This window comes from Argiope bruennichi, chromosome X2 (genome assembly GCF_947563725.1).
Source record: "Argiope bruennichi chromosome X2, qqArgBrue1.1, whole genome shotgun sequence".
In the NCBI taxonomy this organism is placed as follows: Eukaryota; Metazoa; Arthropoda; class Arachnida; order Araneae; family Araneidae; genus Argiope; species Argiope bruennichi.
The window spans coordinates 55,896,668-55,921,089 of record NC_079163.1 but is presented as its reverse complement, the minus strand read 5'-3'; the positions used below and the strand labels follow the sequence as shown (position 1 = coordinate 55,921,089).

Sequence of the window (24,422 nt, the reverse complement as noted above, 5' to 3'; positions counted from 1 at the left end):
AACGTTTTATTGCCTTTCATACTTATGATAAGGAAGAGTACTGGAAGCAAAGAATGGAAATACAAAGAAGTATTTTCTAAACTCAGATTTTCATTCTATAAACACGTTTTATTCAAGAAGACATTCAATACAAAACACGTTTTATTAAAGAAGTTACATTAAAAACGATACAAACAAACGATATGAGCATTTTTAGTCTTTAAATAGACCTAAATAGTGTATGTAATAACAAAATTACATATATAAATTCAATTATTAAAGTCAAAATCTCTTGTTTCACAATAGAAAAACCCTATAACACTACATCAAAACAATTTGAATAAGTTAAAAACGTTTTAATATTAACTTATTATCATGTCAGTAAATATGTAACAATTCCATTAATATACTACAAATTTTAAAAATAATATTTTATTCAGATTTTAATTAAAATCTGAATAATTTCTGTACACATTCCAGAACCTGGTTGTTCCACAATAAAATATGTATTTATTAATAAAATACTGGTATTTTTATTTTGAATGTAATTCATCAAGGTGCAAAAAAATTAAAACCATTAAAATTAAATAAATAAATTACAACATAAATGTACAATTAAAAAAGCAAACTTATAGACCTGAGTTAACCCTAGTTCAAGACGTTAATATTCCTAAATCCTTTTACAAGAAGATTACGAGAGAAAAAATGGTGGAGTCTTGGAATCAAGAATACCTCCTTTCAAATAAAGGGAGCTTAACAAAGAAATTTTTTCCATCCATTAATAAGAGACTGTCATGCCATCATTTTTATACTAATTACAAAATAACTCAATTTCTAACTGGTCATGGTAACTTTAAAAGTTACTTGTACAAATTTAATTTGTTTCCGTCATCTTCCTGCGATTGTGATATTGGTGGGGAGGAAAATGTTGAACATGTGCTCCTTCTATGTTCCAAGTTTGTCAAAGAAAGACAGATCCTAAGACTGGCTCTTAAGCACATGAATTTAAATTGGCTTACAGAGTTTCACCAACTTATTTCCACTAGAAGTGCTTTTGAAAATTTCTGTAAATTTATTGTTGACATATGTAATCCTTCATAACTGTTAAATTTTCTTATTTTTCTTTTTGTAATGTGTTACATACTTACTTCTGTAAGCCCCGTGTGATACTTTGTGGTACACGGGGGATTCATAAATGTTCAATAAAAAAAAAAATTAAAAAAAAACCCTAGTTCAAAATTAACAAAAATGAAAAAAAAAATCATTAAAGGATTAATATAAGAATCCTTCTTTACAGAACAGAAAATTCCTACTTGCTAACAATTAAAGATGAAATAGCATTTGCAACAAAAACATTCACATTAAATTTCCCTCTTCCACTTAAAAAATTGAATGCTCTAAAAAAATATCATATCTTAATGACACCATGGCTAATTGAAGAAATATGAACAGAACCATCTAGTGAAGAACCTAAAAACTATTTGATTAATACAATTGAACTTGAAGATTAATGGAAAAAATTCAAATTTGTACTTCTTACCGAAAGCGGTTATGCATATATTTTAAGATAATAAAAGATTTAAAACAATTAAACTATTAAAAACTTTTTTTGATAAATACACAAATGGTAAAATGTTTTTAATTGATATTGCAGTAATTAAAACTTTATACTTTCTAGAGAATAATTTTATAGAGTGCGTGTAGAATTCCATAAATAAAAAAGTGGAATCCGGATCAGGAAATAAGATAAAATTCAGTAAATTAATTAGGATTTAAATTACATTATCATTACACATATATTTCTCCTTAAGAAAGAATTCAAGGGAGTCTTTTATAAGTAATAGATATAAATTTTTAAGCATAAGTTTTTGCTTATTATATGTGGATTTTTTCATAAACAAAAATGGTTTTACTATTGGAAATTTCCCTGAAAAAGTTCAATATATAAGGTTTTCAATATATGATGGCTCGACTGTTTGGCTCACAAACTCTTGCTTCGTCAATCAACGATGCCAATTTGTACCCTAAATAAATATAATTAATTAAAATAAAAATGCAGTAAGTTATGGTTTGGCACATCTAAGGCAATTTACTCATAATTAAACAAAAACTTCTTATCACTATAATGTAATATAGATATATACTTGACAGCTATTTGAAATGGACCGAGCCTTTAGTTACCATTTCTGCAAATTATATTTCATAAAAAGAGTTCAAACAGAAATAAGCAATATATGACAGCTCGGTTTGACACTTCTTTCAAGTATGTAATAAATATCACATTAACATATAGAAATTGGTGTAAACAAACGAATGCATAGATGGTTAAATCAAATTCAAAAAGATAATAAGAAAATAATATAGCATACATAATACATATATGAAAAATACATTGTACTATAGTTCTTTTTAAATCATAAACTGCTAAGACAAATTTCATTCTCAGTTACAAAAGATATTTACATTTTTGACAATTCATACCATGTTACGTATTTAGTTTCTTCACCCATTCTACATCTGTTAAATATAAAAGAAATTCTTAATACAAAATACAGTGAAATTTTTCCGCTTAAAATATCTGGATACATTTACAGAAAAATTATAAGTTAATATATAAGAGAATAAATATATATAGCATAATGTTGCAATTTTTAATCGAAAATTATTATATTTGAGATCTTAGAAAATCAATACATACTTTCACCCATGCATTAAAAATATAAAATATTTCACTGCTCAACCTATTATTTTACATAAATTCTTTTATGTACTTTTATTTCAGTTGCTAAAAAATTCACTCGCACATGTATTTAAAATGTTAGATTCATGCAAAATTTGGAAAGTTTATGAATTTGAATAAGATCCTGAGTATGAATTAACAAACATATGAGTTTGACAAATGAGTTGAAATCTACAATGTAAATTTCAATTCTAATTTCAAAAATCAACATTACTTATAAACATTTTTTTCTCAACATTTATGAAAGGGAAAAAATCTCTTTTTACTCATTCTTTTAAGTATTGGTGTTCTTTTGATTTTTGGAGAAAAATCAACATGCTATTTCACAGATTGGAAAAATTCTACAGTTTTTGAAACAATCGATAAAAATGAAAGACAAGATTATGAAAAGAAAATTACGGAAATTTGCCTTAGAAACAGATCAGACAAATCTGGTAAATTTTAAATAAAAATGAGCCAAATATATCTATGGCATTCAAAAATTCTTATTTACTCAAAAAAAAAAAAAAAAAAAAAAAAAAGGATAGCAAGCTAAAGAATGTAAATTCAGAGGGAATGTTTACTTACATTTGTTGAAATAAAAACCTTAAAATTAAAATGAATTCCATTTTTTTTCCTTTTTCATTGACAATTGACAAAATAAATTTAAAAAAAAATTGCAATTAAAAAGTAAAGACGAAAAACATTCATATCACAATGACATAATACTGCATCTCAAACTGTATTTACCCCACATGTTCACTCAAGATGTTCAAACAGTAGTCCTCATTGGATTTATTGAGATTTAATATTCATGTTAGTGAAAACTTTAAAAATTTCCATGAAGTTTTAAAATAGGAGACTAAATGAATTTTTTGGAAATATGACAATAAATAATGAATGTTACCTTAAATCGAAAATTATATAAGTATGGAATTGGTATAAATTTTAGTTTAAGGGAAATCTATATATGTAAAATAACAATTTCTTCATATGTAGAAAAATTAATGAAGATTATTAAACTGCCTGAATTTCCTATATACAGTAAAGAATATTTTTTTTAGAAAATTCCAGTTTAAACATTCGAATCAAATTTCAAATTATTCTTAGCACATAGACATAAAAATAAAATGTTTCTTATTTTGATCAATACATGCTTTTGTCTTGCCTCTGAAAATGTATACTTCTAATCCTTATTATTATTTATTAAGAAAAGAAAATTTTTCTATTCCTAGCGTTACTGAATTCATCCATCCATGATCTTTAATAAAAGAGTATAAAAATTCATAGTATGCTTCTCAAAGAATCCCATTGCTTAATGTAAATAAAGCAAAATTGAAATTTGATCATTATATAAAGAGTTTCTTTGCTACAATAATCTAATTTTAGACCACTTTATCTTCAATAAACATGGCAAATCGAGCAAAAGCTAATAAATCATCCTCCAATTTTTAACCAATAATATAATGAGCTGAGTTTACAAAAGCATTTCATAGGATGTCATATGGTCTGTCAGTCAAACTAATAAATAAGCACATAAGTGCAAAACACTTTCTACCTTATAATAGGAAAAGTTTAACCAAATTATGAAAAAGTCAGCTTCAAAAATTGAACTTTTCCAAAAACTTTCTTACCCTAGTAAAAAGTTTCAGAAATGAAAAAGGACAATTTTAAAATGAATATATATTTCATAAAATAAAGTGTTACGGTATGAAATATTTTCACAATATTTTATTAGCATAATATAAATAATAATTTAATCCATAAATAAATGTTAAATTTGATAGCATTTTGCTATAACAATTTGTATTTTTTTAAACTGATTATATATATATTTATACATATATATAAATTGTGCCACATATGAAAGGAGAAACTCTCAAAAACACTTGTCAGGACCTTGCAAAAAGTGTAAGAACTGTAAAATCGTGAATGTATGAGTAAAATGTGATGAAGCAAATTCTTTTCGCCAACAGTTTGCTTAAAGAAATGTTATAGATATAGGGGTGAAACACTGGGATGATAAATATTTTACATGTTCAATATACACTCAATTTAAATTACTGACCTCAACTTTAAAAAACTACAATAAAAGCTTCAAGCACTATATCAAATTATAAACATGCTGATTCTGAAAGTCATATTCAAGTTCTTAGTTGAAATATTAAAAAGGTTTAAGGTATACAGCTACAATACATATCTTTAACCAGTCCAACTGTAATTTAAAAAAAAAAAAATCTAAAAATTCATACGTCTGACAGAAATTTCAATATGAAAACTAAAATAAGTAGTTTTTGCAGTTTCTAGAATTGCATTTACAAGGAATTCTTTCTTCTAATTGTGATGGTTTGTCTCCAAATCGACCTAAAAAGACAAACAATCATGATCAACTTATCAAAAATATATAAATTTCAGAAGTTTCACTTCTAGAGAGGGAAGCTAATTTTGATTATGATGTGCCAAAATTTACTACATTAAAACAATTCAAAACTTTATAAATAGAATATTTCACAAAGCACTATTACTGATCTTATAAAATAAAGAATTTTTTATTCATGCAAGTTATTAAACAGGGTTACCACTCAAATCAGGACAAAAAATTCCCTGTACATATATTCATGACACTACGAAATGCAAAAATAGCACTCATGTTTAGTTATAATGCAATATGATTTTAAGTACTGGGGAAAAAGCAAGGAAAAGAATCAACAACTTAACATTAATCAAAATAATAGCACATTAAAAGAAAGTTTATGTTTACATATAGAAAAATAAACAGATTCTAAATTATCTAGAATTAGCAAGACAAAATTTATATATTAAGGGGAGGGGAATATATTACCTCTCATGATCTTTAATATTAACCTTTCATGACACAAAATTAAGGACTCGGGTGAAATAAAACAAAACGTTTTCGTTATCATGATACAAATCATTTAATGATTACTTAACAAAAAACATGACAACGCAAGATTACTCTTTTTATTTATTCATTTTGGCCAATTCAAGAATTTGGGCATAAATTTCTGTAACTTCTGCAGATTTTCCTCCCATCCGTTTCATAGACCTAATCCGTAACAAATAAGGTACGACATTTCTATACAGCCTAAAATATATTTCTTAACTATTTCACTTTCAGTAACTTATGTGAAAATATATCCGATATATCGCTGAATGCATTAAAAGACGAATGTGACGCAAGTTTTAATGCCCATCAAAATTTAGCTTTAATTATTGTTCTTGAACTAAAAGGTTCGAAAACGGTTTATTTTCTGACATTAAATTTGACGTTTTCGGATTTGACGAGTCATCTTTCCCTGTATTCCTTTTGAATACTAAATCCAATATCAGTGATGACTTTTGAAGGCAGACCGTCTTGTATGTGTTTCCGCTTTCTGCATGACTAGTAAGTACCTGTTTTACTATATTACTTAGGCTTATTTGATCTATCCTTTTTTCCTATATTTCTTTTTAGTTTCCAACTTCAATTACGACTTTTCTGAGGTGGCACGCAGTCTTCCTCTTTTGGTATGACTAGTAAGCACATGCTGCCTATTTTCTCATATTACTTACATTTATTATCTCACTAAGCGAACAGTACGCAACAAATGCATTTTGTTTAATTCATCGACCAATTCAGCAAAATCAGGATTTTTTTGAAAAACTTGTTCTATTCGTATTAAATACGGATTTTGAGCAGCTCATTGTTAAAAAAAAAACATCTCTAATCTAGTTTGAATATGCTCACAGTTTCTCAAATAATAAACAAACCATTCATTAAACTCAAGTACGGTAGGCTAAATATCATCGCGCTGCTTCTACAGATAGAATGTTCACTCCAGAGATATGTATCTTATTCTTTCGTGTAGTTACAGAAGTTTTGCGCATTAGTTGCAATTCAGAAATCTTATGGAAATAGAACAATTGTCTCGCAAATCGAAACTGGACTGCTCTAAGCATAGAAGAAAAGAGATGTGTTTCCGCATTACACAATCGCGAATGGTATTGTTCCATTTTGGGAAGCTATGTTTGCGATCTTTTATTCTTATTTACTCTTCATTTATTCTTCTATAGAGTTTGACATCTTTTAGATGAAAAAAAAAAAAAAAACCCAAGAAGCTTAAAATTCCCTGTATTTTCTCGGTCTATACAGAAAAAGGGGGGGGGAGAGAAAGGGGACGAGTTTTCGCATGACACAATCGCGAATAGTACTGTTTTGTTTTTAGAAGCTATGACTACAATGTTTTATTTTTACAATCTTGAGAGATCGGCATTTTTTAGATGGAAATAAGTAACTACGGAGCTTAAAATGCCCCTGCATTTTTTCCTGTTTTTAAAGACGATTTTTAAATTCCCTGCTTTTTTCCTGGTACTCCCGGTGGCGTGGCAACCCTGAAAAAACATGATATATTCATCGCTTTTGAAAGGGTATTATTTTTACAATGAAGTATCTAATATAGATAGACAAATATTTATTATAATGCATAAAAATCAACAGTTGCACAGAGATTAGACCTTGAGGACTATTCCTACTCTAGTGACAACAATCTGGTAGTCTCTCCTTAAGACCTTTTTACAAATATCTGCCCATAGTGGGATCACTGCTACTTATTAATTATGGACCAAAAACATTCACAATACAAGGTTACAACAAAATAACAATCAAATTTAAACTCACTAATTTTCAGAAAGTGGTAAAATCATGAATATAAAAAGTTTTATATAAGAACATAAAAAACTTTCCTTTGATAAGATTTCCTAGCCCTTATTTTTTACAATAAAACAGTTCTCTTTTGATTTGCAAACCCGAAGCAGAATACTCTGATGGGTCCGATTTGAGTTCGCATATTCATTTTAGAATGCCTGTTGCATTCAGGCAAGAAATAAATTTAAAAAAAAAAATTCTGAAAGTGCCGTTTCGTGATATGTATGAAGAAAATAAACATTTTTTCCCCCTCTAGCTGATAAACGCAGAAAAATTTGTGTTGCATGTTGTGGCTAGTAGGGAAGTGGCAATTTGGATATTTAGTATGCCCCTTTTTACTTACTTTAACATCGAGTATTGAAGAACTCATTTATATTTTTGAAGTTATATCATATGAAATCTCAGAAACCATTCTGTAATTACAATGTATACATTTTTAAAGTTACTGCAGAAAACCAGCAATATAAGAATTCGTTAGAAATTATGCCAATAAATATTGAAGCTTATGAGATTAAATAAGAATTCAGTAACAGATAATACATGTTAATTTTTTATAAATGTAATTTTATGACCATTATGGTTATATTACAAAAGTAATACACATTCAATTTTGTAAACTAATATGTTTGCTTTCTCACGATTATTTTTAAATAAGAGGCTTACAATTACATTGGTTTTTCTTAAAATTTAAACTTGCAAATATATATATATATATATATATATATATATATATATATATATATATATATATATATATATATATATATATATATATGTGTGTGTGTGTGTGTGTGTGTGTGTGTGTGTGTGTGTGTGTGTGTGTGTGTGTGTGTGATATTTTAAACTTTAATTTCAATTTCATTAATTTCCAAGGTTTTATCTTAATTTAGCCCATAGTAACTTTATTCTAAAATATTCTCTTATTTCTTGATCCAATTCCACTGTCTCTACTTAATTCATTCAAGAGAAGCTATGTAAAATTGCTGAATCGGCTAAAAGAATAACTTTCCCACACTCTGCGAGACGGGACAAAATACTGCTGACGAGACAAATTCTTTTTAAAATATTCCTGTGTTTCCCCTGCCTCTTTGACGCGTGCAGCACAAATCCCTATTGAAATCTCATTATATATTAGCACTACGATGAAATATTTTCCCTATCAATTTCTCCGGTTATAAAACACGAGGGATAATTTATATCTCTCTTCTTTCCGACTTCTGCTTTTGCAACGGGCTGTGGCGGACGTGCCTTGCCCGCGTCTCTGCTTGTAAATAATTATGCTTTCCCGATGGATTAAAAAGAATTTAAAAACGTAAAATGTCTCATCTATGTCTTCAAATCTGCCTTCTGCTTCAAACAAAAAATGCTTACATTTTATTATATATATATAAGCATTATTTTATGTAAAGCAGAATGCAGTTTCGAAGACAGGGAAGAGACTCTCGATTTCGTGACGTCGTTTTATTTCATCTTGGCACGCATTATTTACAAGCAGGAGCGACGAGCAACACACACAACACAGAAAGAAATGAGGAAAAAGCTCTAGGACATTTCATCCCTGGTCTTATATAACCTGAGATACTGATAGGGAAAATATTTTTTCATAGTGCTTATATACAATGAGATTTCGATAGGGATTTTTGCTACACGCGTCGAGGAGGTAAGGGAAACACAGCGATCTTTTCAAAAAAAGAATTTTTCTCGTCGGCGGTATTTTATCCTTTCACGCGGAGTGTGAGAAAGTTAGGCTTTTAGCCGATACAGCAATTTTGCAAAGCTCTCTTGAATTAATTAAGTAGAGAAAGTGGAATTGGATCACGAAATAAGAGAATATTTTAGAATGAAGTTACTATGGGCTAAATTAAGATAAAATCTTGGAAATTAATTAAGTTGAAATCAAGAGTTTAAAATATCATTATATATATATGAGCCGTTTAAAAAAAGTGGAGCAAGTCCAGTGGGCAAGAAAGTGAAGCAAGTCCATTTTTGAAAAAAAAAAAAAAAAAAAAAAAAAATGGAGATAATGGCAGTTATAGATAAAAATTGTTATGATCTTTTTATGAGTAAAAAATTTATAGTAAAAAAATATTTAGATTCTAGTATTTTGGAGATGGAAGTTTTAGCTCTTAACAGTATTGAAAATATGTTTATTTTGAAAGTGGTGCAAGTCCATCTTAGATTGAAATTATATTTGACCGAATATATTATGGCAAAATTTAGCTCCGGTTGCTCTATGGTGAAGTAAATGTGGCAGTTTGACATCATGTCTGAAATCTAGGATGTTTCTATTTATCTATTTTTGATATTGAAAATCAGTGGTTGTACAGTATTTCACAAATAATAAAAAGTACAGTACACTCCCGATTATCCGCGGAATTGGGTGGCGCGGCCGCCGCGGATAACAAAAATCGCGGATAATCCGAAAAAAGCTAAAAACGGGTATAGCAAAAGAGAAAACAGTCATTCCAACTTTGAAAAATCGTTTTATGTACAGTAAAACGTAAAATAAACGACAGGAAATGTTTAAGTAACGCTTAATATTTTAGTATATCACTCAAAACTAACCTAAAATGCATTTTGTTAATGAAAACAGAAAAGTGCATTGTACTTACGAGAGGCGTCAAGGATACACAGAAAAATTAATACATATGTACTGTTTTAATACTGTAATGTATTATGTAATTACAAAAGCATAACTGTAAAACTGCACCTTTTTGAAAAAATCAATCAAAAAAAAAAAAAAAAACTTTGTGCGGCAAGCGCGGATAACCCGCTCGCGGATAATCGGGAGTCTACTGTATATCTTAATTTTGTGCGTCGATAATAATGTTTACTTCCATCACCGATTATTCAGTCCAGTGACAAGGAAATAAATATCATCGATCACAAATTTTTATTGTCAGGACATTCATTTCTACCGAACGATTGTGATTTTGGAGTGGAACTATCCAATAACTATTCAATCCAGAAACCAGTTCCTTTCATATTCCCTAGGATTACTATAAAGTAATACAAAATTGTCGGAAACATAATAAAGTTTTAGTACATGAAACTAAACATGGAAATTTATTTTCAACCCAACCTCTGGAAAAAGCGGTTTTAAAAAGAAAAAAAAAAAAAAAAAAATACCGATGGCGAAACCAGTGAATTGATTAACTATATGCTGGATCAGATTTACAAGGGATGCACCATACAAAATGTTCAACAAAACTTCGATAGAACAAGATTTTGAATTTAAAATTATCGATTTGTCAGCACAACGAGGAATGAAAATAATTCCAAGTAATTTCTAAAAATTCTTTTATGTAAGGGAAAAAAAAAAAAAAAAAAAAAAAAAGGAGATTTATTACATCTGAAAAATACAAGGATAAGACGGATTTATTACCATATATACCTTCCGTTCATCAAGAATTTTGTAAAATGTTAAATCTTGATTAAAATTCAAATTGATTATACCTACATATAAATTGAAATATATAATTTCATTGAAATTCTTAATAAAACTGAATTGTTTGTGTGATGTTATATTTTCTACTAGAATATTCTTGGTTTTGTTCCCCTTTTTATCAAATGAATAAATATTTAGAAAAATTTGAATAGTATTTTGTTTTTATTCTTAAAATAAAGGCTGATGCAACTGAAATATTATTTCCTAATTAAATAAATGATTGCTATAATTCTTTAATTTTGAAATTGAGGCAAGTTCATTTAGTTATCATGGAACTCTTATTATTTTTTTTTTTAGTCAGCACTGTAAACACTATTGGACTATAAATTTATATTATCTGGTTCCACAAAATACAAAAAATATATCTATTAATACTTACCAATATTTTTGAATTTATTGAAAAGCAAACCTTTAAATATCTCGCAATAACAAAATATGAACTTGCCTCATTTTCAAAATAAACGGCTCATATATATATGTAATGATATTTTAAACTTTAATTTCAACTTAATTCATTTCCAAAGTTTTATCTTAATCTAGCCCATAATAAGTTCATTCTCTTATTTCGTGATCCAATTCCACTGTCTCTACTTAATTAATTCAAGAGAAGCTTTATAAAATTGCTTAGTCAGCTAAACGCCAATATTTTCACACGCTCGGCGTGAAAGGGTAAAAATGCCCTGTAAGCACATTCTTTCTTAAAAGATCCCTGTGTTTCCCTTACATGTGATTGACATGCATCAGAAATCCCTATCAGAATCTTATTAATATATTAGCACAATGAAGAAATATTTTCCCTGTCAAAATCTAAGGTTATATAAGGGTAGGGATAATTTATTTCACCCCTTTTTCCCCACTTAGGCTTTTGTACTGCGCTCTGGCGGACGCGCAATGTCCGCGTCTTTGCTTGTAAATAATTATGCATTTCCGATGGATTAAAAAGAATTTAAAAATGTAAAAAGTCTCTTCATCGTCTTCAAACTGCATTGTTTCACATAAAATAATGTTACATATTAAAGAGCCGACAGGATTCGAATAATTTGTTACATATTATACAGGGTGGTCCAAAAAAAACTTCCCCTATATATGAAGCCCTAGCGGCCTATCCGCTCAACCAATCGAATCAAAATTTCAGACATGGTTGTTTGAAGGTATGCGCTGGAGATTGTGATGATTCTAAACAACGCAGAGCTCACGGTTACGGTTACAGTGAGAGAATTTCGAAATTTACGAATAGCAACACCCACTTTTTCCTTGCTCAAATTGATCAGCGTATTGAAAAACCACAAATGGCGTTGGAACGATTAGCGTGTGACAAAAATTGCTGCCGTAAAGCGTTTGCAAAGAAGAGCATTATAAAGGACTAATGACAACACAGAGGGGAAAGAGAAAAAAAGCTTTTATTGGAATGGAAGGTTATAATTACAGGTTTTCAACGTGTTCACCTTCGCAGGCGACAACGCATTGCATTCGGGAGATTGTGGACAACAATGCCGAACGTAGCATGAAAGGAGAAACCTGCATAACTTCACGTGTTATGGCATCTTGCAATTCTGACACATCTCGTGGACTAGGCGTGTACACCTTAGATTTCAGATAACTCCAGAACCAGAAATCCATAGGAGTGAGTCGGGGGATAGCGGTGGCCACGAAACTGCAAAGTTACTAGAGATGACTCTATAACCAAAGTGTTGTTGCAGCACTGGTCGAACACATTGGGCGACGTGTGGAGGAGCCCCATCTTGCATCCATACAATGTCCCTAATGACATTTCGTTGCTGCAATTCAGGAATAACGGAATTCTGCAACTTTGTCAGAATTGCAAGATGCCATAACACGTGAAGTTACGCAGATTCCTCCTTTCATGCTACGTTCGGCATTGTTGCCCACAATCTCCCGAATGCAATGCGTTGTCGCCTGCGAAGGTGAACACGTTGAAAACCTGTAATTATAACTTTCCATTCCAATTAGAGCTTTTTTCTCTTTCCTCTCTGTGTTGTCATTAGTCCTTTATAATGCTCTTGTTTGCAAATGCTTTACGGCGGCAATTTTTGTCACACGCTAATCGTTCCAACGCCATTTGTGGTTTTTCAATACGCTGATCAATTTGAGCAAGGAAAAAGTGGGTGTTGCTATTCGTAAATTTCGAAATTCTCTCACTGTAACCGTAACCGTGAGCTCTGCGTTGTTTAGAATCATCACAATCTCCAGCGCATACCTTCAAACAACCATGTCTGAAATTTTGATTCGATTGGTTGAGCGGATAGGCCGCTAGGGCTTCATATATAGGGGAAGTTTTTTTTTGGACCACCCTGTATATGCATATTGTTCTCAAAAATTTACTGAAGTTGAAATAAACGAAAATGAAATGTGTTAAACAATTAGAAGAAAGGGACCTAATACTTAAAAAAAAAAAAAAAAAAAAAAAAAAAAACTATCAAAAGTTAACTTTTTATACATTCATTAAACTTACCATGATTTTTTACCATCTTATAGTCAAAAGTCAGTTCTTCACCACGATTTATTTTCTTCTTCGCAAAAAAGGCAAGTCTAGGTAAATGTGGATCTTGTTGATTAATCCATACAGCAAACACATGAAGATTAGGATCACACTATAGTATAAAAATGTTGCATGTTATTTTGGAATTTCACAAATAATTTTTTTTAAATGAATAGTGTTCAATAATTTGCTTTTGAATCAACAAGTAAATAATTTCTAAAAACTAAGTATTACAACTGGAAAAGTTATTTATGTGTCAAATACCATATGTCTAGAAAATATTTACTAATAGGCCATTAAATTATTAAACTTGCACGAATATTTCAATTTATTCCTAAATTTAATGAAAAGAAAATTTTCAGATTTTTTTAAATGATGGATGGTTTTGTCTAATCCTTTTAGTAAATCGAGAAACCACTTTTTTAAAATTTCAACGTTTATCTCCTTATGATAGTCAATTGCACGTTTGGATTGAAATAAAAACTGAGCCTTGATCAGCAGATGATCAATCTAGGTCCTTTCCCCAATGGAACTTTTAACACTCCTTGGCTAGTGTAACTTTTTAAAAAATAAATTTAGGTAAATCGTTAACGTTTATCCTAATATCATCAAGATATATCACTGGTCTGGATACAGAATTACTTCTCACATTGTACATTTTTTTCAAAAAACATCAAACGAGAATCAATAATCCGCTTCTTTCCATTAAAAATTTACCTTCATCATTGCACTTTTTGAAAAACACTCCCAAATTTTTACAAATTACCCACATGATTTTGTGCACTCAGAATCCCCCCCCCCTTTTTTTTTCCTCTTAACTTTACCGCCGCTGGGTATTCACTTCTGACATAAAAATCTCGCACAGTTTGACGTACAACACTTTTGTCAAACTTATCGAAGTCTGCGATATGTTTCGTTCATGGATTTCTTTTCTTAGGCAGTTCGAAAGCTAGAATATTATTTAGAACTCCAGCAACTGCTGTCATGTCAGCTTCCGCACAAGTCCGCTATACTGTTCCGTAGGAAATATCAAATAATTTGGAAATTATTTTCTGCGTCTATAAAAACAATTCCCCCCCCCATAGTATTCAGTTTAGGTGACGCTAACTATTTTATGTAACTGCATACATTGTAGACAACCATCTTTGATTGTCTCCTGACATCAGGGATATTAATAAAGCACAGCTTAAAAAACAAACATTTTAGCACTATTTTGTGAAAACGAATTAACTTATAATTGAGAATGTGCCATGTTAACTTATAATATAGCAAGAGATCAAATTTTAATATGCCCGCCAAGAAAAGAAAAAGCAAAAAGCTATCGAAACTCTTTAACGGCATTGCTGTCTGCCGCATGCATCGTTGCCAAGGTTGTAACTCTGTATCCCCACCTACTTCTTCAAACAAGACAAAAGTTGCCTGCCTGGATATCTTATGCCATGGAAACTCACTGCAGCAGATCTGATACAAGCAGCACTTTTTTTTTTTACTTTATTTTATAAACGCATAATTCTTGCATAAATTTTGAATTTCGATAAAAGATGAACAAAATAAGACTATCTGAAAGCTTATCAAATAATATTGCTTTAGCTATATGTTTTTCTAATTATATATATATACCTCCCTGAAACCACTACTTCAAAAAATTTACAGAAAAGAAATCAATATTTGCATGCATGAGTAGCATGCATATTATATATATATTATGTTGTCTGATATAACCATTTTGAATTTAGCGACATATATGGAAGAGCCCTATTCTAAATATAAATGCAACAATATCAAAGTTGAAGATGTCTGAATTTTAAATTAGTATATATACATATAAATGTAATAATTTTAATGTATCTGTATTCTTAAAATTAATTAATTTTTAATCACATGCCTTCAAATTTCACTTTCACTTCAAAGTTCTGCAGGTGTTCTCATAATCTTAAGTCTACATTAGAATAAAAATAAATACTATTACAGTTAATTTTAGGATAATTCCCTTTGGAAGCCATAAAAGCTCTAAATGCGTTTCTACACTCTTTTTCCTTTCTGCTGCCTTTCTTTCCAGCCTGCATCTATTAATGATCATGGATCTATCAAAGAAATCCTAATCTCAACAGAAAATTCAGCTCCTTCCTTAATAGTCATAAAAGTTGTTTCACAGAACTCATATTATACATGCATATAATGTTCTGAATGTGTAGTTAAATTAAACACTGGCTTTTTCTTTAAGAAGCGTGTTTTGTCATTCTTTCTATCAACAAAGAGCCTTAAAAATTTCAGATTTGGATATAATTTTTTATCTGATTAATTGCCGCTTTTGAATATTAATTCTTATCTTTGTTAGACTATCTTTACAGAAGCATTGTGTTTTTTTTATTGTGATGAATTATTCATTAATGCTTAGTGTTAAAATGTATATTTAAAAAAAATACATATTTAAAAAGCAGAATCAACATCACATAACCATGCAGTAAAAAAGTGAGTTTGCTTTCACCGAATGATTAATAAAATGAGCAGCATTTCCAACATGTCCTGCATCCACTGTGTACTGACAGTTTTCTTCACCATAATCTAAGTCAAATAAGTATGATCGCTCAACATAATCATATATATTGCCTCGCATTTCAGCTTCATCAGATGTCACAATCTGTGGGGGGAAAAATAAGAAAAAATTAAGTCAATCTTTTAATTTCAAGAGTTTTAAATATGTATTATGTTATTTTAACAAACATAGAGCCGGACAAACTCTTTAAAAGGTTTTGTTTCATTTATATACTTAAGAATTATGTGATATTAAAAATATACTACCCACTTAAATATGAGTAATGCGCCTGTTTGTTATTGTCTTTAGGAATGCATTCCTTTTATTTCTGTGAAAGCCATTTTTATAGCAGAGTACTAATATTATGGAAAAGTAATCAAAATCAATCAAAGATTAAAGCAATGAATGTACTATGAACAGAGCCTAAGACGCTCAATAGCAAATTACGACACTTTTTTTTCCCTTAAGAAAAAACAAACATAAGGGTAACAAAATACATACGAAAAATACACAAGAACAGTACTTGAAGTAACCCGTAACACACCAACAGCAAATATGTAAAAGCGCAAAGCACTCAGATCTTGTAGGAGAGAGACTTCGCATGGTTACTCGCGCCTATAGAATCGTCCGCTGCTCTCAACTAACACAATTAATCTTTCAGATAAGAACAGAGATAATTCAATAGTAAATTCAATTCACAAAGTAAATAATAATAATAACTAAGAAGAAAACTGCAGATACTGTCTAGATGGTGAGTTGAATTAGGCCAAAAGTACATTTGCGTAGTAGCCATCAATACATGTTTTTATCACCAATTAAAAGATCCAATTTCAATTAAATATTCTTTGGTCTCAAGACAGTTGTTCCAAAGTAAGTTTTCATGGTTCATTGGAGAATCATGCGATTTTATCTCTTAATTAAAAGCAAATCTGATACCAGGGCATTATTTTATCTTAAAAAAAATTATACTTAAAGACAGACAAAAAAAAATCCAGCTAGTAGAAGAAAAGCAGTGGAAAATGTTATTTAATTAGTGTCTTCAATGCTCATTTAAAATCCCAATAAATAATAATATATAATATTTTAACTTAAAAATTAAATTTTTAACAATGGAAGACTGTTTACAAGACTACACTATCGGCAAATAAATTCAAGAAGATAAGAAAGAAAGTTTTTATGCCTGAATTTTAAACAAATATACAAAAAGTACTCTGCATCTATTCCATCAAATTCATCTCCCAACTGAAAGCATTTCAATAAAAAATATTATTCTAGCAGCAATCTGAAAACCGTAATTAGCCACTCAAGGTTCATACAGCTACTGAAATTCAAAAATTCTAGCATAATGAACAAATTCCTTAAATTTAGAACAGGATGGGGGTAGAGAATTCAACAGAAGAAAAAAAAAAGTAAAACAGACTGAAAAAGAAATAGTATTGAGGATTGCAAAATTATTATGGAAATGATTTAACATTTAACACAACTATTGGCATGCATTACCATTTAAAAATAGTTTTGAAAACATGATTATATCCATTATTTTAATTGATTTAAATATTTTTTTTTTTAATTAGAGAATATAATTTTACTTAAGAAATTTTAGATACAATATTTCAGGCCATAAAAATATTCCACATTTCGAATGATATAATAAAAATAACAATCCTTGTAAATTAAAAAAAAAAAAGCAATACTTACTTCACCTAAGTATTCTAATACAAACTGGTCTTTCTGGATTGTTTCAAGAGTCTTTAAGCCCCATCCACGGCCATTTGAAGTTCTAAAAATTGCTACCTTGACCTATAGAAACCAAATTAACTTGAAATATTTATAAAGGATATTATTATTTACAAACATGTAATAATAATTACACATTTCCCTACTAATAAGTAGGGAAATCTTTATCCTGTTAACCAATTTTTGTTATTTTCAAAAATGAAGATACACATGCTATTTAATATTAAATTTTAAAAAGTAATGCTTCAAAAACAGCATGTATATGAGGAGAAAGTATTCACATATAAATTAAACTGTCAAATTCATTAATGAGGTAATAAAATAAAAATCTGTACCAAATTCAGAAAAAAATATCATGATTTGCATTCAAGATTGGTTTGAGTTTTATTGGCAAATTTTTTTTAAAAAAATAAATATTTTTGATCAAGAAAAATAACTAAAAAGCTTGTTAAATTGGCAAGAAATTCGAAAGCAGAAACACAAGGAATACAATTTGAGAAAACAAAGCATTGAAACAAAGTAAAACAATTAGAGATACGAAATACAATTTTTTAAAAAACGAATAATTTTAAGAAATGAAACATTTTTGGCTTTTTTTTTTAATCTACTATTCATTCTCGGATTCGAAAGCCCTCCACACTTTTGCGCATGCGTTAGGAGGCGTTTATTTCTTCCAAAAAAGGGTGATAGGAAAATAACCAACTGCCTGCGTACAACTGCTTAATGAAATATAATAGTCAAGTGTTAGTCCCGCGGTTCTGAAACGAACAGTACCAAGTCTTGCAGGGTTGAAGACGATGAATGGAAAAAGCTGGATTTCTATTAGAATGTGGTTACCGATAAAATCACTACATCATCTTAAAATAATCACGTTTTTATTTCATATCGTAGATTAAGAATTTTAAAGCAATTACATAAAAAAATCAATGTCATTAATTACTATTACAGCATAAGAGGAATTACATGACCCTTATTACTTGAGAAAGTCAATACAATTTTGAAATAAAAATTTTAAATAACTCCCTTAAGATATAGAAGTAAACTGCTTGTTAGTGGAGAATAGCTAGGATTCATTTACTTTTTATATAATCCCATCATTAGCTTAAAAAAAATGGGTCTAAAAATTAAAGTGATTATGAATAAATTTACTTAAATTACATGATTGGTTTCATCATTAATTAACTATTCAAAAAAATTAATACAATTATATAATATTGCACTTCTTTAATCTCTTCAGATATTTTGCTTTATTAAAAATCAAGCAAAATTTTATTTAAAAATATATTGTTATTTCTTATTTAACAAAATTTAACATCAAAATCTTTTCACTGTAAACTTTCAAGATAACTTTTTCAAAATTTGAAACTTACTAATTATATTTTAATTTAAAATTCAATTTTGCAATTTGAGCACTTAATTTCTGTATGTCTTAATTCAGTATATATATATTATGTGAATTCAAACACAAAAGAGAGAAATGTGAAGAACAGCTGAAAAGGAAAAAATAATACACATAGAATGCAACGAATGTGAGAGAAAACATAAGACAAGTAGGAATTATAGAAATTCAACATACTAAGTAACAAAAAGTATGCAACAGTTATGATTAACAGATTTCAGGGTTTTATTTACATTTTGAGTCATACACATAAATTTTAAACAACAAAATAAATTTTGTATGGACACTTTTTAAAGAGGACATTTACACATATTATTAATAATAAAAACTGCAACAAATCTTAATAACATTTCCCAAAAAATAATACTGCAGCTTATTATCTGAACATTTTTTATTTCACTCCTTCATAGCAAAAGATAGTTAAGAACAACAACAACAAAAAGTTAAGCAGATTATTTGACAAAATCAATATCTCAGAATTTTTATTTTTATTAGAAATTTAACAATAATTAATAATGGAGATTACTCATATATATATATATATAAGGAACTTTTCTTAATATTAAATTTCTAGCTTACGTTTCCTTAATTTTCTCTCCATATAAAAATAAATGAAAATATGTAATTTTGGATTCAATTTGATATATATTTTGGATTATATCAATCAATGCCCATCATTTTAAGAAATGTTGAAAACCCCAATGTTAATTATTAAACCAACTGATCAAATGTGAAAAAGTTATAAAAAATAACTATTTCCTGCATATGTAAAAATTGAAATCCTCAGAATATTTTTTCCTAGTGTATTTGCAACTATTTCACAAAAAATTACTAAAAATTTCATATGCAGAGGGTTTTCAATGTAAGGAATTGTTCAAAAGAAAAAGAAAAACTTGAGGGTTGCTATAGGAAAAACTAGAAAAAAAAGTGAAATTAATATGATGATGGCCCCGCTATGTGAATTATGTATATTTAAAGAGGACATATTAATAAATCAAATGATACACTTTCTTTGACTTAAACGTCTGTAGATTGCAAGCAATAAGAAGCAGCTGGATGCTTTTTCTTTTTTGTCAGATGGTACCACCATAATGAACAAAGTTCCTGCAGTTGTTTTTTAATGAATTTGGAAATGAAGACAAAATTTAAAAGTTTTAAGAAAGAACTGATAATTTTTTTGAGTCAGATTGTTAAAATTTGAACTGATGTTTTCTTTCTTTCTCATGATCACTTACCATGTTTACAGGCAAACAAATCTTAGTAATAAAATTCCTCAATAAGTATCTTATATTTGTTTCCATCTGAGAAAATTTCAGGTTTAGACTGCGGCGAAATAAATAATAATAATAATAGTAAAAGACAGAGAAAAATGGCTATGGGATGGGACATATGATACTGTTGACAGATAAGGAAAATTTAAAAACGTCTGCTTATACATTGGTATAAGATATTTGAACTTTACTTTCTAACACTCTTTTTTACAATAAATGTAGTTAAAATGCAATTGAACCTCACTGTATCTGGCCTAGTCACTGTACTTCAAAGCAGAAAAATTATGTAGAAAATTCTGTTCCATTGTACATTGAATAAAATAATTATTTCATGCATCCATGTCTGATGGATGGATATTTCAACCAGTTTACATATTAAATAATTTGCGCTTGTTCTAAATCCTCTTACAAGGGAGAAATTAATTAAAATAAAGAATAACAAAGATGAGCTGATAAAAAATTTTAAAAATTAAGTAAATCCTATTAAAGGATCATAAAACAATTGAATTTTAAAATTTTGTTAAATCCAAAATTCCTGAATACATCTGCTATAAAACTTCAGCTTTTGTTAACAGTCTTATAATTCAAAATAATTAATTTCACTATTTTTTTTTATCATCGTTAATTTCAAAAATAGCTGGCAGAATCATTAAATAATGAAAAAACAATTATTGCGATTCTGAACTCACCTTCTGGCCATTTTGAACAACTCTATTAATGCAATCTTTTCCACATTTACACAATTTATTACATTCATACACAGGATACCCAGGATGCAACTGAAGTCGGCGATATTTGTTGTAAGCAAAATGAGCATCTGAGTCAAGAGGACAACAAGAATTCTTATTTTCAAAACAGTTATTACAAGAACAAAATGCAACTGGTTCTTCATTAATTGTTACACTTGTAGTTACATAATCGTGGATAAACTTAAAGCCAGTAGGTGCTTCTTCCAGATCAACATTGTTTTCCACTTCAATGTATGGGGCAGGATTGTGGGTATTAAGATCTTTCTCCCATTCTTTGAGATTAATCAGCACACGTTTTCTCATTTCCGAGAACTTCATTAGATTTATCAACCGTTGCTTGATTTTAGTAAAATTTGAAAGAGAACGTCCCATAATTTCCTTTACTTTATGTTTCATTTGTGTAAAAGACAACTTCAATTTGTTTATTTCATCTTCAGAAGTGTCATTTATTAAGCTCAATAATTTAGTGAGGGTTAGAATATCATAAGGTTTACGAGTAGTAAGTTCCCGAATGAAATACACAAGCATACTTTTTGACAGCTCACATGAAGAACTAAAAAAAAAGAGAAAGAGAATAAACTTAGACATATAAATATGCAAACATAGAATGCTTTTTGTATACTGTAAATTTTTTTAAAATATGCATAGCTGCAATGATTCAAAAAATATGATACTCAGCAAACAAATGGAACAAAACTTGAAAATATATATATTTTAAAAGTTTTGGTTATTTAACTATAAAAAAAGTTTTTATAATGAGGTAATTCATCATGCACTCAATCAATTGATTCAATTCTATGGTAAAGGTCCAAAAAAATTAATATAAAATTTTCTTTTATGATGCAAGAATAACCTTTTTTCAATAGAATCTTCTTTAGGTCTGGTGATTTAAAGTGAAATCCATTTGAACAAAGCAGGATCTCAATTCAGAAATAATATATTTACAAAACAAAATGAAGTAGTCAAGATTAATGGAGATATTTCACTGATACTGAAAACAATGCTAGCAAACAAACAAAATAATCAAAGAGACACTACATTTTACAAAGTTACATCTTTAGCAATTACTGCAATATGCTTTCAGTTTGTTACTTGCCTCATTGTACCAGAGGGCAAATGATACATATTTATGATAGGTTAAAATATGTTGGGAAAGTATGCTTCTAACAGACCAATCCAAAACACATAGACTGTTGTGTTGAATACTTCAAAGGCACTTAGAATCTACTCCATAAGATTTTTGTAAGTGTGTGTGAACAGATTTAAACATTTGTATATTAGTATCTAAAAGTTAATGTACAACATGTCTTTTGTGTCTAATTTGAATATGAATGAGCATAGAAACATGACATTTGGTGGAAATGTGCACTAAAATTTAGAAATATAACATAGAAATTTTTTTAAGTTCAAAATAAAAATGATTTACAACAAAAAAAGATGCACTACTGGCAGAGAACTCAATTCTTGGAGAATAGTACATCACAGTTTTAAATGAAGAAAATGTAACAGAAACATCACAAAAATTGGTTCTAATAAGGAATGTGTTCATTTATCCAAGAAAGTCAATGCATTGGCGGCACCCACTTTCCATTCTGATAATTAAATAGCTGGACACCGAAATAGGAAGCGAAGACCAGACACAGAGTAATCCTTGTTTCACCTCATCTAACGACCTTGGAGGAGGATTAAAAGCAACAATTTATCTCCCCAGGTAGTCCGGAAAGATCTCAACCGGATTCAGGTCTGGGGATCAAATTAGCGATTCCATCCACTTCCTACCGTGACCCTTAAGATAGCCCTCAATAAACCGGAGGCTCTGTGAGGTTGAACATCCTCATCCACCAGAAAAATTCATTAACAATAGCAGTTGCATATGGGTGGATATAATGATCACGGATCAAGTCTTGATATCCGACACCGTTCAAAGTTCCTCCATAGAACACATGCAGGTCAGTGTGACCGCCGAGAGAGATCCCAGCCTAAACCATTCTTCCACCGCCTCTGTAACTGTGACTTTCAACAATGTTGGATTCATTGTATCAAGTGCATTGCTCCCTCCGGATCATCTGACAACCTGAATTACTGTCCCGTGTGAATCTGGACTCGTTTATGAAGAGTACAGAAAAGTGTTGCTGATTGGTCCTGAAAACGTGTTCTTTTGCCCACCGTAAACGGGCAACTCTGTGCCCCGCTTTCAAGGGGAAACACACAATTGATCAAGTTGCATATAAATCTGTATTGTGAAGACGTCTTCACACAGTAGTAACAGAGATTCTTGTCCCTATTGCCCAAAATGTCTGCCATGAACTGGAGCACAGTAAAGTTTCTTCTCCTTCGGGTCGAAATGACGGTCTCCCTCAGGTATTGTGATCGACCTAAAACACGTCTTCTAACATAGAAGATCTCAGACTGAAACTGATCCCATAGTAGTTTGGCCACACTACGAGACACATTTCAGATGTCAAGCAGCATCAGCTCTCATTTCCGTTCATTCAACAGACTTCCGCCTAAACGAATCAGAAAAACGACTTCTCTCAGACAGAATCTACTGGGTATTGTATTGAAACTGACAATAACAATAGAAGATCAACAATTATGCACAAAACTTACAAATGCAATTATGAAGAATTGAATTTTGCTCATTTTCTCCCACTTATATAAGTATTCAATTCTTTAAAATATAAAAAAAAAGGTAGCTATTGTTTTTGTATAAGTAATCTTAAAAGTTCGTTACTATCATGCATATAAATGTAAATTTTAATGTCACTGCCTTTTTTTTTTTTTTTACTGGTGAGCTTAGAAAAACATGGTGTACGTTAATTTTTAGAGGCCAGTGTACAAAACATTAGCAAATCAAAGACAACCAGAAATAATTGTTTAACAAGCCAGCAACATGTGCTTCTATGCATCTCAGGGGTAATAAAAGAATTCCGCGTGATCTAACAACTTTTAGTTCATACATAAAAATGTTATTCCACAGAATATCCATTAATGGCAATTAAATTCTCTTAAAATATACCAATTGCTTTTAATTACATAATAATCAAATCTAGAACTATAAATGCAATAGCACACATACACATCATATTGCAAATTTAGTTGTTAGTTATAGCTGGATATTAGCATTAAAGTGATTTGAATTTATTTCTAACCTGTGTGACACAGCACAACAAAAACATAACAGTATTCAAATAAAACTTAAACAAATCATGAAGTTTCATTATGGTTAGAGGTATACATCAAATCTTAAGATACCTATTCCATTAACAGATTTGACAAAAAAATCACCTAACAAGTTGGTTCTATAAAAGCACATCATGCTTTCCAATTACTCTTTAATGTCTAAGTCAAGATTGACATTAAAGAATTCTGATCATAA

The 24,422-nt window shown here is 29.6% G+C and overlaps 1 protein-coding gene across 2 annotated transcripts in view; it reads right to left on the bottom strand.

Moving 5' to 3' along the window:
• Positions 1-274: 274 nt before the first annotated feature.
• Positions 275-24,422, bottom strand: part of LOC129960866 (histone-lysine N-methyltransferase SUV39H2-like) — a 48,785-nt gene continuing 24,637 nt past the window's right edge. For both annotated transcript variants that reach the window (XM_056074570.1, XM_056074571.1), the window contains 5 exons: positions 20,984-21,596; positions 17,586-17,687; positions 15,840-15,992; positions 13,325-13,463; positions 275-5,062 (listed from right to left, as the gene is read on the bottom strand). In XM_056074570.1, coding sequence (XP_055930545.1) covers positions 4,977-5,062; positions 13,325-13,463; positions 15,840-15,992; positions 17,586-17,687; positions 20,984-21,596 — 1,093 coding nt within the window. In that variant the 3' untranslated portion in view covers positions 275-4,976. The remainder of the gene's footprint in view (positions 5,063-13,324; positions 13,464-15,839; positions 15,993-17,585; positions 17,688-20,983; positions 21,597-24,422) is intronic.